General features: G+C 30.2%; 4 protein-coding genes across 4 annotated transcripts; 2 read left to right on the top strand and 2 right to left on the bottom strand.

The window, feature by feature from the left end:
• Positions 1-5: 5 nt before the first annotated feature.
• Positions 6-4,462, bottom strand: LOC130823238 (ankyrin repeat-containing protein NPR4-like). Its single transcript, XM_057687865.1, has 4 exons — positions 3,654-4,462; positions 2,214-2,348; positions 754-1,190; positions 6-611 (listed from the first exon to the last, which is right to left on the bottom strand). The coding sequence occupies exons 1-4, from the start codon at positions 3,940-3,942 to the stop codon at positions 6-8; spliced, it is 1,467 nt and encodes a 488-aa protein (XP_057543848.1). The 5' UTR covers positions 3,943-4,462.
• Positions 4,463-9,665: 5,203 nt separating this feature from the next.
• LOC130823237 (SKP1-like protein 7) lies at positions 9,666-10,184 on the top strand. Its single transcript, XM_057687862.1, has one exon. The coding sequence runs from the start codon at positions 9,741-9,743 to the stop codon at positions 10,182-10,184; it is 444 nt and encodes a 147-aa protein (XP_057543845.1). The 5' UTR covers positions 9,666-9,740.
• Positions 10,185-14,348: 4,164 nt separating this feature from the next.
• On the top strand, positions 14,349-16,705 carry LOC130823236 (SKP1-like protein 7). The gene is made up of 3 exons (XM_057687861.1): positions 14,349-14,731; positions 16,448-16,520; positions 16,574-16,705. Exons 1-3 carry the CDS (start codon positions 14,349-14,351, stop codon positions 16,703-16,705), a joined length of 588 nt encoding a protein of 195 aa, XP_057543844.1.
• A 3,473-nt stretch (positions 16,706-20,178) lies between these two features.
• On the bottom strand, positions 20,179-22,565 carry LOC130823155 (protein LEAD-SENSITIVE 1-like). Its single transcript, XM_057687778.1, has 3 exons — positions 22,526-22,565; positions 21,816-21,921; positions 20,179-20,807 (listed from the first exon to the last, which is right to left on the bottom strand). Exons 2-3 carry the CDS (start codon positions 21,916-21,918, stop codon positions 20,284-20,286), a joined length of 627 nt encoding a protein of 208 aa, XP_057543761.1. The 5' UTR covers positions 21,919-21,921; positions 22,526-22,565; the 3' UTR covers positions 20,179-20,283.
• Positions 22,566-23,746: the final 1,181 nt, after the last annotated feature.

Here is a 23,746-nt window from a genome sequence, read left to right as displayed (position 1 = left end):
AGTAATCAATGAAGTATACGATCGCTTTGCTTCCCAAAAATGCCACAGCAAAGAGTAGATCTAAAATATTGGAAAAGTAAAGGCAACATATTCCAAGCCAAGTTTCCCACTACAGCCAAAGCACCCACTATAATCACAATTATAGACCTGTGATATCCAAACAAAAGGTAGATTGCAAAACTAAAGGCTGCAGTCATACTTATTATCGAAATAAAAAGCATCATCAATCCAAAAATCAACCTCCTAGGAAGAGCTAGATGAAAGTCTCCTTCAGAGTATCGAGAAGTTAGGATTGACAAAAACAATATAACGGCAGTGACTGACGTGAAAAGAGAGACTGAGTCTGTGACAGCAAATGCGCGAAAGCACCAATGGTGGCTTAATTTGGGGTATCCATCGTTCGATTCGCCGCCAGGAACACGAATTGCTGCACTAAAAACTACTGTTGTTATAAGTGTGGAGGCAACTGTGCATGCAGTTGCTGTGCTTTTCATCCATTTTTCTCCGTCTTTGATTAAGTCTTGGTGTGTCTCTCTAAAAACCATCCATGGGGTTTTTCCATCTTTGTTTTTTGCTTCTTTTCTAGCAGGCTCTACAAATTTTCTTACTTCCTGCAAATATATGCAAACTACATGTTAGATAGAGTATACGCAACATATTCTGATGCTCTAACTATAAACGTGAGTTTTTTTTTTTTTTTTTTTTTTTTTTTTTTTTTTCCTTCTGTAGTCTTAACATGGTATCACAGCTAACCTCAAACCATTGCAGCTCTCTTTGAACTTGCAATGCTGAACCCGAGACAAGTTTAAGTCGATCAGGACTTGGCAATTGGCCGGCCAAGTGTAATATGTTATTGTTATCATTTTTGTTGGTGTGCCTTGTTATTAAATGCTTGTAATTGCTCATTTGATATATAAGATTGAAAACATTTTCTCGACGATGCAAGACAGCCAATTCAAATATGTTGCGATTCTCATCATCTGAAGCCCAAATCGCCGGAGGAAATGCTTCTACAATCTCTTCTATAATCTCATGAGTGCCTAATTTTGCTGCAATAAGTAGCGGTTCTCGAAACATTTCAAAAGCTTTCGCATCATCTAATTGTAAAATCTCGTCACTCAAACTCCTGGTAAGCAAAATTGCATTACGATGTATTTGTTTTTTTTGCCAGCAGTTCCAAATAAGTTTAACTGTGATTTAGAGATATATATGTTAAGTTCAACAAAATAATCGGGAAAATACGAGGTGTACATGTAGGGATGAACAAAGTTTGATTTAAACCAAAAACCAAATCGGAACAAACTGTAATTTTAATAATTTGTGTGGTCTACAATCTAAATGGTATAGTTTGATTATTTTCAAAAAAAAATTACGATTTGCGGTCTGGTAGTAGGTTTTATTTTTCAAACCAGACCAGAACGGACCGTAAACCATACTGTGACCAAAAACAATAATAAAAAAAAGGTCGCTATCTAGATATTTCGAGGTGTAGCTAATTTTATATAGTAATATTATATACTTGAATTATGTTGATGCAATCAACTAATTACATATTATTATATTTGATGATTGGGGGTTCGAAATATTTGCATAAATACATATATTAAATTGGAGAAAAATGTAAAAATAAAAAACTGTAGATCAGAATGTTGTAGAATGAATCGGTCTGGTCCGGTCTAGTAATTTAAACAGTTCGGTCCCATCTAGAAAATTTACATATCGAAATTTTTTGTTTTGTTTGATTTTTTGTCAGACTAGACCAAAACGGACTCTGTGCACCCCTATAGTATATACTTCGATAATAAGCCAATGAGATATTATTTCAAAATCATATAACAATGGGAGAAATGACTCCAATGACTTATAAGATATGATAAACTTTCCAAAAAACACACACAAAATGTATTAAATCAAAAAATAGTGGTATTATCCTATTTTTTTCTAAATAATCTTTAATTAGTTTTGAAATACTCTCTCTGTCTTCATTGTTCTTCCCATAACTTTTTTCGCAAATAATTTTAATTGTGATTTTTCAAAAATTCTAACAAGTTGATATTTAAACATATATATTAAGATGAATCTTTAAAGATCCTACATGAATATGTTTTTTATATAAATCGATGAAAAATCATAATCAAAATTTGATACTAAACTTTGTAAATTTTATTGGAGAAGAACATATAAAAACGAGGGAAGGAGTATTAAAGAAGTACCGGGATTATAGGTGGGTGTTTGTCCACTAGGAAAAGCTGTAGACTTGCTTGCTAGCACGGTTAAGGGGGAATCCATATCCGGTACTTCGGTTGTGGCCATGTCTGGGTAGCGCTCGACCAATTTGAGAGCAATATCTATTTATAAGAAACCATGCACAACAATATTAAATCAGAGATCATTAAGATTTTAATTATATAATTCGAAAACTTGCATGAGATAAGCTGAACTTTCACCTTACAAAGTTTATTAGATCAAATTTAATCAATTCAATCGTTAGGACTAATATTACATGGTAAACAACATAAATTTAATTAAAATAGTATACGTATTTTATTACCAATTTTTATACATAGGACCTTGAATTATGTGCTACATATATATACGAGTATACTAAAATAATACATTATTCTAAATGACACACTTCGGTACTACATAATTATTTTTCTCCTCAAAATTTAAAAGCGGTAGCGGAAAAATACTCAACCAAAGGAGACAAATATGTGTTTAAATTACATTCATATAAAACAAGATAATTTTCTTGATGAATATTAATATCTTTTAACTTTTAATTAATATATATTTAGACGAACTTATATTTGATTACATATTTATATCAAACACATTTGATAATAATTAAATGATTTTTGTCAAATTATATGAAACGAATAGTAATAATTGAATTAATAATTGATATTTAGTTTTTTTTAAACCTTTAATATACCAAACCATCATACCTAGTAAATTTCGCTTATAGAGCTAAGGTCCGGGGGTAGATGACATACAAACCATACTCGTGTAAAATTAAACAGGATTTATTGTGAATGCGATCATATTAACAGGGAAACACGAGATGCACATACTTCATAAGTCAAGTAGATATATATCATCCTAAAATATATGACAATGGAAAGAAGAACTTCAATAGCTTATAAAAGTGCGTGCACCAGCTTCAATTTGTTGATGTGGGATAAACAATCCCAACACTCCCCTCACTTGTGAACCCCCGTCAAGTTCGCTTGTGTGGGATTAATTAAATAGGGTAGGAACGCCATTTTTTTCGGACCTATCATTTTTAAATTTTAATCGAACTATCGGCTCAGATACCATGTTAGGTCGTGACTATTCGTCACATGATCGGCCCGTTCATGATCCCACTCGTTGTGGACACACCCACGGGGCATTCGGTGGCTCGGGCCCACAAACCCACGGGTAATGAGCATTGACTTGCATACAGCACTAGATGAGCTTCACTATTTCTCAAAACCATATGGTACTAGAAGGATGACGCCCCAAGCATTATATACAAGTCTACAACTAACAATTTTATAAATAATATGGGATCTTTCTCACATGTAAAATATTTTCAACCGGCCGTACCTCCTCGTAAGAGATCAATATAATTAATAAAATGAAGCAAGAAGAAATTCAGGATTACTCACCAAAATACTCAGCAGTAATAACAGCAATAATAAGCATCCCACCAGATTTTCCAATGAAAGGAGAAGGATCAATATCATCTCTTGTAACACTCAACAAATACAAAAACATATCCCTATGACCAAACTGTGCAGCCCTATGAATAGGCAACCCTGATTTCCCAAAAATATAAGGCAATTCAGGATTTTTGTTCACCAGCAATTTTGCAGCCTCAAGATTATCAACAACAGCCGCCACAGAAAGAGCAGTTTCCCCATTTTGATCAGTTAAGGCTAAATCTTCAGGAGACATTTTCTTTATTAATGACTCCACAAATTTGATGTTTTTTCCTGCACCAACAGCTATGTGCAGTGCAGTTTCTGACGCTCTTGTAATCTTAGCAGATAAGGCTTCAGGATCTTTATCTAAGAACTTTCTAGCTACTTCCCAATCACTTCTAACTGCTGCTTTGTATAGTGGTAAGTATCCTCCGAAATCCTTTAACTTGTTCTCCACTTGCCCTCTTGCTCGTCCAAGCACTTGTAACAGTTAAAGTTAATATTAGATTATAAATATATTTACAACAACTATGACGGAGCCTTCTTTTAATTTTCTCAATTTTGACAGAGAATTGTCAATCAAAAATTAGACCAAACCAAAAATTTTGATTTGAGAATTTTCTAGACCGAAATCTTTTTTTCGACAAAAATAGTGACATAGTGCTTGTTTTGTCGTCAATGTGGCAGAAAGGTGACGACAAATCTTTATTTTGGCGACATTCACGACAAAGTGGGTGGCGACAAAGATTTTTCGTCATATTTGTCGCTAAATATTATTAGCGACAAAGATGGCTATAAATTAAATCTCTTTGTCGTCATTTACTTTTAATTTTGTAGTGGATATAGGTGTATTATATGTTCTTGCATTTAGTTATCTTCTTTAGGTTACTAGTTACTTAATCATTCCATCTGTATTTCTAATTTGATTTGTCCCATTTACTTTTTTACTTGAATGATGTTCATATAACTTTCTTTTATTCTATTCAATATGTTTTCTTCCACTTTAAAATCTAATAGCTTAATATCAAATCTAATAAATAATCATTTAGTTTTTAATATTTACTATAACTATTTGGTAATAAAAATATGGCTAATCCATTGTATACAATAATTTTATAAACTCTAATTGTCCGAGTTTTAATCATTACTCTATAAGTCTATATTAGACTTAGATAGTTAATATTATTACTTTCATTCACTCTAATGTATTAGAGTTTTAATTATTTAACTTGGTCATATTATCACTTCATAATCTAATAGCTATATCAAGTCTAATTAAGTAATTTAATCCGATAATATAATCGACTAACAACTTAATCTGATACTGAACTGGACGATAGTAGCGCATAACTGACTCCTACTCAAAAAGTAAGGTCTAAACCCGATTTGTGCCTGATAAAACCAAACTGGTTATTGAATTATGATAGCTCAATTGGAACTTCAATCGACTCTGAACTAGAGAAAATCCGATAACCTGAAGACCCGATCTTAAACCAACTCGAAACTAATCAACCCCACTCGGGCGTGACCTGGTGCAACACGTATTTGAAATGTAACCGATCCGAAATCGTAACGAACTTAATGACATACGTTCAAAGCCAATTTGATCACCCGAATGAACACCTCTAAATTTACTACTGATTTTATGGAATTAATATTTAGGCACCACAAATATTAAAGATGATTATACTATAATCATAAATTCTATTAATTTTATTGTATAATAGCATAAGGTAGTTTTATTGTGAGCATGCCATTTGTCTTTTTTTATTAGACTTTATTAATGGAATTTGAGTGATTGACATTTACTTTTGGATTTACCATATTTACGAATTTGCATTTTTGGAAAAATTTATACATTAATGGATATAATAAATTACAATTATTCCAATTACTTTATTATATATAAATGTATTGTTTAAAAAATTATACTAGAAAATATATGATGTACTTGTAGAAAATTATAGTTTGATAAATTATTGGATTACACTATAATATATATGATGTACTGTTTAAAATAGTATATTGCGAAATGTATGATGTACTATGTAGAAAATTATACTGCATAATAAGTTACATTTATTTCAATTATAATGCGATTTAGGAAATTACTGGAAGTATATGATTGCTTTTTTTTTCTAGCAATTATTCTTTAAAACTGAAATGACATAAAATTTATTTAATAGATCATTAAAATCAATCATTGATATTGTTAGACCACCATAATTATAATTTTGAATTTTAGGAAAAATGTCAAGATTATTGAATTTAATGTCAATTTGGCAACAAATATTTTAATGCAAAAAAGCAGACAATTGTAATTTGTCTGTATGCAATCAGACTATCTCAACTATTAAATATAGTGCAATTAAAATTTAATCAACTAAAATTATTGTCGTATTTTCGGTAATGCAATTATTCCTTTTAAAAATGTATTAACACTTTAATGGCAATAATTACAGTATAAATAGTCTAAAATTTAATATTTTATTAGTCTAATTTTTTTAAAAAATATTAACGTATTTAAAATTCGTGCATGGTACGGGTTTCTATCCTAGTATAATTATAATAGAATTACAATCTATAAAATTTACAAGTTATACTCGACTACGTCCATTATTGAAGTGCAAGGTTTGGATCTACGATCCGGACTTCCTTAATTATGCATGATATCGGATATTGACTTCAACTTAAAAAATTAACTAAAAGGAATCTCTATTACTGTATTACGTTGTAAGCGTTAATTAGTTACTCTATTTTTATATGATTTATTCATGTGGTTAGTGGTATTGTCGTTTTGGATATATAACAAACTAGAAATTAATACTCCCTCTTATTCACCTTAAGAGTCCCATTTGACTTTTCACAGATTTTAAAAAGAGTTAAAATTGGGACCCTAAGGTAGGAAAGAGAGTGGTATTACGGGTTTTTAATGTAAGACATGAAAATTAGTATGGGTAATGGAGAGTATAATTAAAAATAAGATAAAGCTACCAAGGACATAAAAGTCAAAAACCCATACCAAAAATAGAATGGGGACAATTGATGTGACTTGACTATAAAAGGAAATGAGACACATAAGCTGAATAAAAGGGGGTATACTTCATTTTTTATTATTGATTTATCCTAAGAAGATAGCAAAATAAAAACTGTATTGATGGATTTATTCATATATAATTTCATATATTTTAGGATTTTGTTAAACATTACAATTATTTAGATACGTTGTAAAAAGGCTCATGAACATATTACATATTTCAACTCTTTAATAATATGAATAATAACGTACATAATTCAATCGCTTTGTTTCTTTAATATTAGAGTCCACATTTCTCTTTAAAATTTTATATTTACACATTGTATAAATCCACCGTAACTTGGGTATTACAAAGGTTTGTTTCACAATCTTACAACTTTAAAACATAGATTTTGAATTTTTTTTTAAAAAAAAAAAAAAAAAACTAATATCAGCAAAAATAATTCTTTACATTGTATTACAATTTAGAAAATATTAATCAAACCATTAAGGGAAAATCTAACAACAGAAATGTAAAAGCTATTTTAATGTAGATTTATATTATGTTTCATTAGAAAAAAAAGGAAAAAAAAAAGCTAAGGAAATGGACCAATTACATTTTTCTCATTTTGTATACCAAAAAAAATGAACAGAACATAAATAGACGAAAATTAAATGAGAAATTTCGTAAACATTTTAAACAAAATAAATATTTCTTTTAATTTTAAAAAGATTAAAAATTCAAATGACAAACACTCGAATCATTTTTATCCTTCCTTTTCCTCCATCTTCTTACATTCTTTTCCTTTTAAAAGCGTTATTCAAGCACAACGGTAAGAAAAGACACACACACACACACACACACATATATATATATATATATATATATATATATATATATATATATATATATATATATATATATATATATATATATAGAAAATTATTTTAAACTACCTTTTCTATACACTAGTTTGCAAAAAACTACCTTTTATAAATTTTTTTGCAAAAAACTACCTTTTATAATACTTTTTTTGCGAAAGACTACCTTTTAATGTTTTGTTAGGGTTTGACCGTTAAATGTAACGGTTGACCATCACGTGACTTGCACGTGATGTTACCTATTAATTTTTTTTTTTAATTTTTATTTTTTTTTAATTTTTATTATTATTATTATTATTATTATTATTATTATTATTATTATTATTATTATTATTATTATTATTATTTTTATTATTATTATTATTTTTTATTTTATTTTATTTTATTTTTTTTATTTTTTTTGTTTTTATTATTATTATTATTATTATTATTAGTAAAAATAAAAATAAAAATAAAAATAAAAATAAAAATAATAATAATAATAATAATAATAACAATAATAATAATAATAATAATAATAATAATAATAATAATAATAATAAAAATAAAAATAAAAATAATAATAATAATAATAATAACAATAATAATAATAATAATAATAATAATAATAATAATAATAAAAAAAATAATAATAATAATAATAATAATAATAAATAAAAAAAATAAAAATTTAAAAAAAATAAAAAAATTAATAATAATAATAATAATAATAATAATAATAATAATAATAATAATAATATAATAATAGCTGCATTATTGAATAGTACAAGACAAATGATTATACTGGACATTTTTAATAATTTAGTCAATGATTAAGGCATATATGTTTGACTTTTCCAATTAGGGCTGCACACAATTGAGATCAATGTGAGTTTGATCGGAAGTTGGTGAACGCTTTTTTATTAGATTGTAGCCGTTTTTAATTGAGCAACACGTTAAGAAATATTAGATTTGGCGGGTATTTTTTAACAGTCTTTTAGGAGAAAATGATTCGAGTTTCCCTCCTATGAAATATTATTCAATACAAACAAAGTGTAAAGGTTGAAACCTAAATTGATGATCTATTTCTTATTTCTTTTTACAAATTTATATATTTTGGAGGCAATTAGTTCATATGTTCAATTAATGTACTACAGAGTACAATTATAAAATACAAAAGTAGTCTTGTATGAGACTATCTCACCATGAGATGAGCTCATGCAAATAAGTCTTGTATGAAATCCTCTCATAGTGAGACGGATCCATACAAATAGCCCATTAGTAAAAAAATAAAAAATAATAAAATAATAAAATCTTTTTTTTTTGATATAAAAAAAACACAATGAAATTTAAATTCACACTTATACAGAAACAATTATTTCAAAGATCACTTCCTTATATACAGCTCGTCTAATATGAGACCATCTCACCATGAGACGGGTCTATATAATAGACCATTTCTTCAATTGATTACTGTAAGATCATAAGTAATCGTTTTAAGCTTATAAGTAATCATTTTAACACTATTAAAAGTAATTATATTAAAATTATAAGAGATCACTTTAACGTTATAAGTGATTATTTTAAGACAAAAAAATATATATTGGGTCAGCCCAATAGAAATGATCTCACCCTGAGACCGTCTCATTTAAGAATTAGTGTCTTATATACTTCCTCCATTCCATTATACTTGCTACATTTGACTTTTTACGCAATACAATGTATAATTTTACTCATTTATATATTGAATTATACACATTTAAAAATGATAAAAAGTTAATATTTTTAAAGTACGTGATTAGACGATATAAACAAGATCTCACTCGACTATATTGTTACTTACACATTGGTCGCAATACACAAAAATAAGCTTAAATGATATATATAAATAGTACACACAACCAAACTATAGCGAGTAATATTTCAAAACGAAGGGAGTAATTGTCGAAAAAGAAGTTTCTGTAGAAAATTAAGGGTTAATTGAGTGTTCTATAATTCCCTAATTTCCCATTATTAAGGAAGTTTGTTATAAATAGAACATGTTATTCCTTTTTTAGAAATATAAGTAAATACTATCCTACAAATCAGAATCTCTCTGAGTTTTATTGTTTTTCAATTTTTTTTAAATCTGTCCTCTAAATTTTGTCCAATTTTCTCATCAAATCTTTCTAAGAATGGCATCTTCATCAAGATCTTGTTCTTCATCCGAGAACAGGAACACGATAACCCTAACGAGCTCAGATGGATTGACCTTCGAAATCGAAGAAAACGTGGCAGTGCAAATGAAAACAATCCGTAAGTATTTAAAAGATCTGCCTGTCAACCAAAGAAAGTTTCGGGTGCCGACAGTCACCGGACATGTACTAGCGAAAGTTATCGTCTACTGCAAAAAGCATGCGGAAAACCCGAATTATATTCAAGAACTCAAGATTTTGGATAAAAAATCTGTAAACGAAAATGATCAGTATGCACTTTATAATTTAGCAAATGCTGCAAAAGATTTGATAGTTAAGTCATTGATGGATTTGACTTACGATACTGTGTTTGCCTGCTTGGAATCCAACAAGAGTAGGAAGAGAATTATGAGGTTCATTTCTAATTGTTTTTCTTGGTTTTAGCATAATAAGATAAGATTCATAATTTATGAGTTAATGCCAAGATAATTATGTTTAAGAATACATAATATTTCTTTCATATACTTGTATGTTTACAAAATTAATTCAATCTCTTCCTATAAATGAATTATTTATTGGACTTTGACATGATGTTGTGTTGTGTGATTTATGGTAATATGTTGATGAAAATTGAAAGGTAGCTAGGTGATTCTTGATCAACAATGTTGGGAGAAAATACATATTGATAAAGAAAAAGAGTATTGGATGAATCAATAATTGGTAAGTCAATAACGAAATCAATGTTGTACGATTTACTAATGTGCATGATTATTTTATCAATTTAATTCTAGTTGCTATGATTAAGTGCATGAATATGTAAACCTTAGAAATACCAAATACTAATGATCATTTTTCTTTTTCATGTCATTAATGTATTCGAAACCTTCCTCATTGATCGTATGAAGATTGAGCCTTACAGCCTACTAGTTCCCTTTTTATTTGATAAGTAATGGCAATTGATAATTTATTCATCTCTACATTCTTCACATGAGTATTCAAGTTGGAAGCAACATGACAAATACAAAAGTGATGGTATGCATCTTGGGGGTGGGTCCGAGGGTCCGCCATTAACATCATTCGTAGAAGCTATGATACCTTAATGGTGATTACATATAACACATCCCTCTTCTAGTGACCCGATGTCGAATTCATCCTATAAACTATGACCAACTATTTACATTTTATTTTTCAACAAGAGCAAATACATCTTGAGAACCATCTTGGCTCATTAAACCGAAAATAAAATCTAATATGTACTTGCGAAAAGAAATTAATATCCAACAAAACATAAAATTTATGACAATACTAAAATGCATTGGAATGTTTAATTCACAGATTCCTGTAGTCTTCCTGTCTCTCTTCTTAGACCCAACTACAAATAACCTGCTAGTTGTCGAATGACAACAATATTGCACATTCCAACGGACTTAATAATCAACACACATCAAAATTTTATATTTACACATTGTAGCAAATCCACCGTAACTTGGGTATTACAAAGGTTTGTTTCACAATCTTACAACTTTAAAACATAGATTAAGGATTTTATTTTTATTTTTAAAAAAAAAAAAAACTAATATCAGCAAAAATAATTCTTTACGTTATATTACAATTTATAAAATATTGATCAAACCATTAAGGAAAATCTAACAACAAAAATGTAAAAGCTATTTTAATGTAGATTTATATCGTCTTTTATTAGAAAAAAAAAGGAAAAAAAAAAAAGCAAAGGAAACGGACCAATTACATTTTTCTCATTTCGCATACCAAAAAGAAATGAAAGGAAAATAAATGGATGAAAATTAAATGAGAAATTTCTTACACATTTTAAACAAAATAAATATTTCTTTTAATTTTAAAAAGATTAAAAATTCAAATGACAAACAGGCAAATCATTTCTATCCTCCCTTTTCCTCCATCCTCTTATATTCTTTTACTTCTAAAAACATTATTCAAGCACAACGTTAAGGAAAGACATACATATATATATATATATATATATATATAGAAAGAGAGACTTAAAAGAAAAGAATATTAATCGGTTAAAATAAAACTTAGATTTTTTGCTGGTATCAATGTCAGTCCCTTGGCCAAGTTCTATATCTGTCATTGATCTTGAACAGCAAACTCCCATTGATCTTGAACAACTAACTGATCTCAAACTTTATTTAAAATGTTTTCTGTTCGCACAAAAACAATGCAAGACTTGAAATTAATTAACGTAAAGTTTGCACTTTGCACTTTTTTATGGTAATGTTTTTGTGGTTCCTAAAGCTTAATGAATAGCTTCTTATGGCTTGGCAGCTTGCATATAATAATAGCTGCATTATTGAATAGTACAAGACAAATGATTATACTGGACATTTTTAATAATTTAGTCAATGATTAAGGCATATATGGTTGACTTTTCCAATAGTATAATAATTTAGTGTTTAATAATAATTGTTATCATGAATATTAAATAAAAAATGTAAGCTCGATCAATCTGGTTTTGCCCACGATCTTCTAGTGCATTTGATCGCAATCATAACTTAAAAACAAAAATTAGGGATTTGAAAGCAATCAAGATTATGCACACAATTGAGATCAATGTGAGTTTGATCGGAAGTTGGTGAACGCTTTTTTATTAGATTGTAGCCGTTTTTAATTGAGCAACACCTATGTTGAATCTGCACACGTTAAGCAATATTAGATTTGGCGGGTATTTTTTAACGGTCTTTTAGGAGAAAATGATTCGAGTTTTTATCATGCGATATGAACATTTGTGATTTTTATGCTACAACTTAAGGGGTTTTGTTAATAAAGATGTATAGTCTAGAACTTGTTGCTAAATCTTATGTTTTCAAAAAAATATATATTTAGTCTTATATCACTACAAAACACAAAGAATTAGTAATAGCATATGGCGTCCCCTTTAAGATGCTAAAATGTCCCGCGTTGACCTTTTGTTGTGTCGCTAAATGAGGCTAAAAGGAAAGATTGAAGATTAAAACTAGTAACGTCCTAAAAGGATATATTAATCGATATAGCAGAAGTCTTGAGATTCATTAAATCGCTTTTAGTCATATAAAGATTCATTTTTATACAAGTATAGTTGGAATTGAATTTCAAACCAAAATTAGGTCATTTCCGAAATTCTATACTGTCTTTATATTGTTTTAAAATAAAAATTTCCTACTCAGTTTATTTTAGTAGTCTTTTTCAGTAACTTAGTTCTATAATATACTTAGTAGTAGTAAATTTAAAAATCATCACATATTTTTGTTAATTTGGATAATGTAATAATAAAGAGTTAAGCAAATTAATTAACTAGCTTCCCTGTGATCGATTCATTAGCTACACATACAACCGCGCTAGCATTTAAAATAAGATTACTTATCCATAACTTATTATCCTCGTTATACAACAAAGTGTAAAGGTTGAAACCTAAATTGATAATCTATTTCTTATTTCTTTTTACAGTTTATATATTTTGGAGGCAATTAGTTCATATGTTCAATTAATGTACTACAGACTATAATTATAAAATACAAAAGTAGTCTTGTATGAGATCATCTCAGCATAACATGAGCTCATGCAAATAAGTCTTGTATGAGATCCTCCCATCGTGAGACAGATCCATACAAATAGCCCATTAGTAAAAAAAATAATAAAATAATAAAATCTTTTTTTTTGATATAAAAAAACAATGAAATTTAAATTCACACTTGTACAGAAACAATTATTCTAAGGATCACTTCCTTATATACAACTCTTCTTATATGATACCATCTTACCGTGAGACGGGTCTATATAATAGTCCATTTCTTCAATTGATTACTGTAAGATCATAAGTAATCGTTTTAAGGTTATAAGTAATCATTCTAAAACTATTAAAATTAATTATATTAAAATTATAAGAGATCACTTTAACGTTATAAGTGATTATTTAAGACAAAAAATATATATTGGGTCAGCTCAATAGAGATGGTCTCACCCTGAGACCGTCTCATTTAAGAATTAGTGTCTTATATACTTCTTCTACTCCATTATACTTGCTACATTTGACTTTTTATGCAATCCAATGTATAATTTTGCTCATTTATATGTGGAATTATACACATTTATAAATGATAAAAAGTTAATATTTTTAAAGTATGTGATTAGACGGTATAAACAAAATCTCACTCGACTATATTGTTACTTACACACTAGTCGCAATACATAAAATAAGCTTAAACATATATATATATATATATATATATATATATATATATATATATATATATATATATATATATATATATATATATATATATATATATATATATATATATATATATATATAGTACACACAACCAAACTATAGCGAGTATTTCAAAAACGGACGGAGTAATTGTCGAAAAAGAAGTTTCTGTAGAAAATTAAGGGTTAATTGAGTGTTCTATAATTCCCTAATTTCCCATTATTAAGGAAGTTTGTTATAAATAGAACATGTTATTCCTTTTTTAGAAATATAAATAAATACTATCCTACAAATCAGAATCTCTCTGAGTTTTATTGTTTTTCAATTTTTTTTAAATCTGTCCTCTAAATTTTGTCCAATTTTCTCATCAAATCTTTCTAAGAATGGCATCTTCATCAAGATCTTGTTCTTCATCCGAGAACAGGAACACGATAACCCTAACGAGCTCAGATGGATTGACCTTCGAAATCGAAGAAAACGTGGCAGTGCAAATCAAAACACTCCGTATGTATTTAAAAGATCTGCCTGTCAACCAAAGAAAGTTTTTGGTGCCGACAGTAACCGGAGATGTACTAGCGAAAGTTATCGTCTACTGTAAAAAGCATGCGGAAAACCCTAATAGGGATAACCCTAATTATATTCAAGAACTCAAGATTTGGGATAAAAAATTTGTAAACGAAAATGATCAGTATGCACTTTATGATTTAGCAAACGCTGCAAAAGATTTGAAAGTTAAGCCATTGATTGATTTGACTTACGATACTGTGTTTGCCTGCTTGGAATGATCCAACAAGAGTAGGAAGAGAATGAGGTTCATTTCTTGTTTTTCTTGGTTTTAGCATAATAAGATAAGATTCATAATTTATGAGTTAATCCCAAGTTAATGATGTTTAAGAATACATAATATTTCTTTCATATACTTGTATGTTTACAAAATTAATTCAATCTCTTCCTATGAATGAATTATTTATTGGACTTTGACATGATGTTGTGTTGTGTGATTTATGGTAATATGTTGTGTTGGATAAATCAATAATTGGTAAGTCAATAACGAAATCAATGTTGTACGATTTACTAATGTGCATGATTATTTTATCAATTTAATTCTAGTTGCTATGATTAAGTGCATGAATATGTAAACCTTAGAAATACCAAATACTAATAATCATTTTTCTTTTTCATGTCATTAATGTATTCGAAACCTTCCTCATTGATCATATGACGATTGAGCCTTACACCCTACTAGTTCCCTTTTTATTATTTGATAAGTAATGGCAATTGATATTTCTACATCTCTACATTCTTCACATGAGTATTCAAGTTGGAAGCAACATGACAAATACAAAAGTGATGGTATGCATCTTGGGGGTGGGTCTGAGGGTCCGCCATTAACATCATTCGTAGAAGCTATATATGATACCTTAATGGCGATTACATATAACACATTCCTCTTCTTCTAGCGACCCGATGTCGAATTCATCCTATAAACTATGACCAACTATTTACATTTTATTTTTCAACAAGAGCAAATACATCTTGAGAATCATCTTGCCTCACTAAACCGAAAATAAAATCTAATATGTACTTGCGAAAAGAAATTAATATCCAACAAAACATAAAATATTTGACAATAGTAAAATGCATCGGAATGTTTAATTCACAGATTCCTGTAGTCCTCCTGTCTCTCTTCTTAGACCCACCTACAAATAACCTGCTAGTTGTCGAATGACAACATCATTGCAATCAACACACATCAAAGACTTCATACAATCCATTATATAGGTTAAGTAACAAGCATTGAGTCCATCTTATCATATAAAAGCTCTGACAAATTTAGTCATATTTGACTTTCAATTCCCCAACTTATATCATTGCCTGTCCATTTGGGGTTGCTAGAGTGTATATAAATTTAGAGGAATACGCATGGGAGAGCTAATCTCAAGGCAATCTCCGACCTAAGATGCTGCATGTTCTGTTCAGATCGTCATAAGTAGAGGTGCATACCACGATGGTGGTTCTTATTAGAACCTTGGCCTTAGGAACAAATAATAATAATCCCAAGCTTATAAGGGTAACCAATTTATCTTATACCAACCCCATCATGGTAATAATACATCCATCCTCAACATAAGTGTCTGAAGTTATAGTATCTCAACTTGGTGTTGTTACCCTAATAGGGTTGGTATAAGTGATATACAACATCGGTAGGTCTAGATGTGGCACCGACACTACTATTCTAAGCTTGGTCCTTAGGGGGCGATAAGTAGCGATGAGCCAAGCTACATAATATACACTATTAAGATTGATCCAAGCCTAAAAGAGCAGGTAGAACAAACTACCGATGTTGTCTTTGAAGTCATAGTATCTCCTCTTTAGCCCACTTAAGTCCTATCTGATGAGCATATCCTGAATCGCACAAGGTAATTTCTAAGGCTCCTCGATTTAATGATGATATTCCTAATCATATTACCAATGTCAACAGACCAAACATGTATGAGCTACCCCTTAGAAGCATAAGGGGAATTCTACCAAAGAGATATGATATAGAGTTCAAGGCATAAAGATCTAGATACCGAGTCAATCTAGAAGTAATAAAGCTCTTTCACAGAAAATTGTGGCCTTCAATGCTTCTCTTAACTCTAACGATGTGCCTAACAATGTTGAAGAGGCTATCAGAGATCCTAAGTGGAAAAAGGCAATGGAGAAGGAAATGTTTGCTTTTGATAAAAATGAAACATAGGAGAAGTGTGAATTGCCCAAAGGGAAGAAGACAGTAGGATGCAGGTAGGTGTACTCGATCAAGTATTTGGTTGATGGAACTATTGAGAGGTATAAAGCTAGACTGGTAGTAGAAGGGTATACTCAGGCCTATGGAGTAGATTGCTCCGAAACCTTCTCACTAGTGGCCGAAATTGATAAAATCTAGATTTTGTTCTCAATAGCTGCAAACAAAGATTTTCCCAAACTAATTTGATGTGAAGAATTCCTTCCTACATGGGAAAATAGAAGAAGTGGTGTATATGAAAGCTCCCTAGGCTTCTTAAATGGTTTTTCTTCAGGAGAAGGGTGTAGGTTGAACAAAGCATTGTGGCATCTGATGCAATCTCCAAGTGCATGGTTTGGGAGGTTAACTGTAGCAATGAAAAATTTTGGTAGCAAAGCAATTCTAACCATATGTTGTTCCTAAAGAAGCGGAATGAATGAATCACATGTCTGATTATCTATGTGCACATGAAATGATAAAGATGAAATAAGTGTTCTCAAGAAATAGTTGTCTCTTGAGTTTGAGATAAAAGACTTAGGATAACTAAAGTATTTCAGTAGAACCCAGCCCCTCGGACCGTCGATGACTACTCACAGAGACTATAGACTGGCCCCACAGACGAACACAAGTCTTTCAAGCGCACTTTGGCCTCACTCGTGCGCACCCAGGAAAACTTCCCAAGAGGTCACCCATCCGAAGATTGCTCCCCACCAAACACACTTAACTGTGAAGTTCTTAGCAAATGAGCTCCCTAGAAAAGAAGATGTACCTTGTTGATATGAGTAGTCTACTAATCCTTTTTCAAGTTAAATCTGGGGTATCACACTCACCCCCACTTAGGAATACAACGTTCTCGTTGCACCGTAATTTCAGGATCTTTTTCCCCGCTAGGTGCACTGAACACACAATCAGCCACGTTCGCAGAGTTGCTCAGGTACCAGTTGTAACACCCCGGCCTTTCGAGCCGCCGGTAACTACTCATGGAGACTGTAGACTGGCCATACAGACCAACACAAATCTTTCTAGCGCACTCTGGTCTTACTCGTGCGCACCCAAGAAAACTTCCTAGGAGGCCACCCATCCTAAGATTGCTCCCCACTAAGCACGCTTAACTGTGGAGTTCTTAGCAAATGAGATCCCTAGAAAAGAAGATGCACCTTGTTGATATGAGTAGTCTATCAATCCTTTTTCAAGTTAAATCTGGGGTATCACACTTTCCTTGGTATTGAAGTGTTGAAATCTTAAGGAGGTATCACGAAAAGAAGCACATTTTCGATCTTTTAGCAGAAACTAGCATGCTAAACTGTAAACCCGCAGACACACCAATCATAGCCCATCATGGTCTTCAGATAATTTAAGGAGAGAAGTTGACAGATAAAGGAAAATATCAGAGAATGGTAGGCAAACTTATTTATCTTTCTCATACACGGCCAGATATTGCATATGTAGTTGGAGTCGTAAGTAGATTTATGCACCGACCATAGGTACAACATATGACAACAATTTTGAGAATTCTAAGGTATCCAAAAGGTACAAGTGATCGAGATCAAAGGAAATCTACTTCTAGATACTTTACTTTGGTTGGAGGAAACCTTGTCACATGGAAGAGCAAGAAATAAAAAGTTGTTGCCTTATCAAGTGTTGAAGCAGAATTTTAGGGTATTGCTAAAGGGATAACAGAACTCATATAGCTAATGAAAGTTTTGAGTGAACTTGACTTTCCACAAAAGAAGGCATGTAAATTGTTTTCCGATGATGAAGCAGCTAATAGTATATCCGGAAAGCCAGTGCAACATGATCGCACTAAGCATGTTGAGATCAAAAAACATTTCATAATGGAGAAACTTGAAAATAAGATTATAATCCTTCCATTTGTAAGATTAAAAGGTCAGCTAGCTGATATTCTCATAAAGGCGATTACATAAGAAGCATTCGAGCAAATGTTATGCAAGTTAGGTATTGGTGACCCAAAGATCTAACTTGAGGGGGAATGTAGGAAATTATATATTTTAGGACATCAGAATTATTATAAATGATTCCTTTATTATTTAGTTTCCTAATTTGATTCTAAAATTATGTATAAATTTCAGCTTATGTCTTTCATTATGATTAATAAAACCAGGATTCCAAACCCAAACTATAATCTTTACTTTATTTCTCTGCATTTAATCTTTTCACTCACATCATCTTCATCTACTCTGCCCCATCAACCACCAGCTAACAACACTAGCTAGACAAACCATTAAGACCTCGATCACCACCTATCGTAACCCTATTACCACTGGTGCACCACCCATCACCAATGCACCAACCATGTCCCCATCACACCATAGGGCCACCTTAAGTATATTGGCTCTATTTTCGGCGCCCTAAGTAGTTAGGCATTTTGAACCGGCCCAGAACCGCCTCAGACCACAGCCCACGCCCATCAAAGCAAGATTATTCACCCATGAATTTGATCTCATCCAACCACTCGATTATTTGAACTCACCCACCCTACTCACAATCATACTCAAAGTTCTACCACCCACATACATGATTTACAGTAATTATAGTAATATGTTAATAGAAAAAAAAATGAATGATAGGTGATTCTTGATCAACAATGGGAGAAAAGATATATTAATAGCAAACTTTAACCAACTAATTTATATACCCTAACAAATTTATGAATTTCTTTTCTTCTAAAATTGGCTATTTGGATATGACATTGTCATAAAACATTGAAATGGCAGTTTCTTGTAGATTATTCAAGTCTCTAATGATGTTCCTTCTCGGTAGTTGATACTCGATACTATGGCTTCAATTAGGCTGGAACTATTGTGAATTCAAACATATTATTGGAGTAACGCGAGGCATACACATTTCATATGTCAAAAAGATACCATCATAAAATCATATAATAACGAAAGAAAGGGCTCCCATAACTTATAAGATATGCAGAGAGGCCGTTGAGGGTGTGCGAGGTGATCAACCGCACAGGGCCCACTCTCTCGTATATAAAAAAGTTAATAAAAAAAGAAATATGTTAAGTATATTAATAAAATAAATATATTTACTATAAATAAGGTGCGAAATAAAAGTTTTGCACAAGGCCTCTAAAGTTTTCAAGACCGCTCTGAAAATATACACATCAACTTTATTTCATTAATATGAGATAAACCATCCAACACTTGCTTCCAATTAATAAACGAAGAAACAACATTGGTGACTATGATTTATCTTAATTAACATGTACGTTGTATTGATTTATATATTTGTAAAGAGCATCTATTTCCCTAAATAGAAAAAGATGTTAAAAATAGTTAACGTACTAACATACAAGGTACAAACAGTCTTATTTAATTAAACAAAGTCGTACATGATATATATATATATATATATATATATATATATATATATATATATATATATATATATATATATATATATATATATATATGTGTGTGTGTGGATCCGTTATTCAACATGAGTTCTAGTAGTCTTACTTTATTTGTAAGTGAGCTAGAATTTATTACTTGGAACATAGGAAGCACTAAAATGTGCTCCAATGACTAAGCTTTATAGCGATAGTTATCATAAAAGACCTCAACAGAAATCCTCCTCTCTGTATACTTAGAATTCTTCAACAACTTGAGCACAGCTCCAAGAGGACTTATAGCGCTAGTGACTCCATCAATAACAAGGCCTGCCTTTCGAACCTGGGTGCTTCTAGACACATGTTTACCATTCTGATCAAACAAGAGACATCCCGTTTTGCAGTAAATGGCAAAATCCTCACAGTTGTTTTCTGTTAAACTATAATCACCGAACCCCTTATACTTCTGTAGGAGAAAACGAGCACGACTTAAAACTTCTTCAGGTGGGTCACACTTACCATATACATACAGGTAAAGATTTTTAAATTTATGGAGGAAACAATCAAAACATGTACGGATCACTCCCATAACATTTGATTGGTAGCCGCAGTTTGAGCATTTTTTGTGATGTGACGAGCTACTTGAGAATGAGGATAATGAATTTCCTCCCAACATGTCACCCGTGAAATGTATTATTCTTCCATTGCCCTCGTATATACCTGTCAATAGTGGCGAATCCAAAACTCAAAATCATAGGTCGCACCAATATGTTGAAGTAAATTAATGAAAAAAAATCCGCAGATGTAAAATGAGTAGTATTATTACTTTGACTTGTTGGTATTTAACTAGAAAATAACTAGTTTGAATTAAAATATGTTAATTAATTGGGAAAAGTGTCAAAAACTACTTAATAAATTTTTCTTTCAAAAAGTACCTAATAAAATTTTTTTTCCAAAAATTACCTAATAAAATTTTTTCTTTTCCAAAGAGTACCAAGTAATGTATTTCTTCATTTGACCGTTAAATATAACGGTTGACTGGTCAAAAGAAAAAATTCTTCTTCCTCATCTTCAATTCCTTTTCCAATTTAACTTCAATTTCTTTATGTACGTGCACCAGTCATCAAGTAACATATAATTTCTCAGTTCCATTATAATTGCTACAATTGAAATTTTGCGTAATTTATTAAGTTATTTTGATCATTTCTATTTTAAACTAAGCATATCTAAAAATTATATAAATTTATATTATAAACGTATGCGATAATATGATTCACAAAAAATCATGCTTACATATATTAAATAAACTTAAACGATAATAAATAGTGTTTCCTCCATTTCGATGACTTTGTCCCATTTTATTTTGGCACGTTTGCCAAGTCATATTTTGAAATTTTAATATCTCTAACGGTGCATAGTTAAAAATTATAAAAAGTACTTGATATTAATAATCTTTGCGTTAAGACGAATCAAACAGGATCTCACTTAACTGTATTTTAAATTATATATTAAAATTCAAATTTAAGAATGAACTGTGAATATAATCTAAAAATTAAATGGGACAAAATCACTAAAACAGAGCTAGAATCAATCTCCATAATTCACCAAAAACTTATTTCATAACGAGGAAGAACAATATATGATCTATCTTTATTTTTCAATTTTGACTTAAAACAACAAATTAGAAGTGAACAATCTTTGATGTAGAGTTGGGACAGAGAACGAGACCGTGATGGCAATAGGTGTAGGCCGTCCTATACGTGTAAATGTGATCTCCTGGTTTCAAGTCATCCTTGGAAATGGGTGTTTCACCCCTAATCTTTGGAAGCATCACCTACAAGTGGAGAATAATTAAGCATCCAACAATTTTTTTTTATTTTTTTATTTTTTTATTTTTTGAGATAAGCTTCCAACAAATAAGTATACATTTCTTATCCTTTTATTCCCATTTTCCCGTTAGTTTTAAAAAAAAAAAAAAAAAAGCTAAGGTGGTTTTGTTTTCAATCACTTTGACTATTTTTTAATTCATTATAAGCATATATCACATTAATTAAAAATTAAAATTCCAAAAAATAGAAAATAACAATAATATAAACAAGCCCTTATAAATAAGTATAATCTATGAGATGAAATATGGACAATAAATTTATTTTTTTAAAAAAAGTGATATTACTAAAACTATGTTAAATAAATCAATTACATAGGAAGGAATATCTCCTTAAAAAGATTTACTTATATTTTTGTATGAAACAGTCTCACTGCAAGATATATTTCATGCATGGGTTAAATAACCTAATAATGCAAATTATTAGCATATAGATTTTTTATTTAAAGATTTTCCCATCAAAAGATGGTCTCTCGCAACTCGCAAAATTAGCTCAAAGATTTATAGTAATTAGAGTAGGTTTTAAAACAGAAGGAACTTGAAAAAAACTTACAAAAAAGCTAGAGTATTGCCAGTGATATGCGTTGCTACGCTTACTTAGTTTGTGTTTATAAGAATAGCCAAAAAGCTCTATTTATAACACCAAGCCAACAAGTGGGGAACACTCATAAGTTGATATAAACCAAAAGTCTACATTAATATTCTCATAGGGGTAATGGCGACTTAGTAAATAATACAAAATTCTATATTATTGCATTGCTTGTATTCTCATTTAATGCTCTATTTGATTTGCCACTATAGACAAAATGTTTACCAAATGAAAAAAAAAAAAAAAACATATAAAATAGGAAAATTTACCCAGAATAATCCAACCTATTTACAATTTTTCTACAATAATCTCAACTATCGATTAACCATGAATAATCCCAACTATTGACTCACTTAACCTGTGCTGTTGTTGCTCTTGTTTTTACCGGTGCAACAGGTAATTTTCTGAAATTTAGTCAATAGTTGGGATTATTGTAGGAAAATCGTAAATAGGTTAGATTATTCTGGGTAAATTTTCCCTTTTTTAAAATATTTATCTTTTTTTTATATTCAAAATGACTTGCTACAATAGGTAGCAGGTCACCCGGGTGTACCCAAGGCAAAGACCCTCCTAAGTTCGGATTATTCATGGTTAATCGATAGTTGGGATTATTGTAGGAAAATCGTGAATAGGTTGGATTATTCTGGGTAAATTTTCCTATAAAATATTTAATATGAATATGCCAAGAGAAACAAACACATTTAATTAGTATAGGAGGAAACACATTTGATTAGTATAGGAGGAAATAGTATTGTAAGATCAAGCCAAATGAAGTAAATTAGACGAGCATGAAATAAGTAGGGGTGTATGTTTGATATTTAATTTATTTTTTATATTAATTCGATTCATCAACTCTAACTAAATCAAATTTGCTTTTTTCCATTTTTCAATCCAATTTCAAACAAAGTTTTTATTAAACCAAATAAAACCAAACTGATCAATTACATTCCGAAACACCAAATCAAACCGTAGAATCATATTAGCTTAAACAAATATTAAAAATAGTAACAATTAACTAAACTCAAGGAAATCATCAAAATTAAATATATTAAGTACTTCAAAGTTCAAAGCATCCAAACAAAACCAAATTTAAAAGTTCCAATGAACTAATAACTAATATAATTTATACCTCGCGTAGTTTTATTTTAATTTGACAAATGCTCTAAATTATAAGCACTCAAAATT

The sequence above is a fragment of the Amaranthus tricolor genome, chromosome 9, assembly GCF_026212465.1.
Source record: "Amaranthus tricolor cultivar Red isolate AtriRed21 chromosome 9, ASM2621246v1, whole genome shotgun sequence".
In the NCBI taxonomy this organism is placed as follows: domain Eukaryota; kingdom Viridiplantae; phylum Streptophyta; class Magnoliopsida; order Caryophyllales; family Amaranthaceae; genus Amaranthus; species Amaranthus tricolor.
This window is presented reverse-complemented; position numbering and strand designations above follow the sequence as displayed.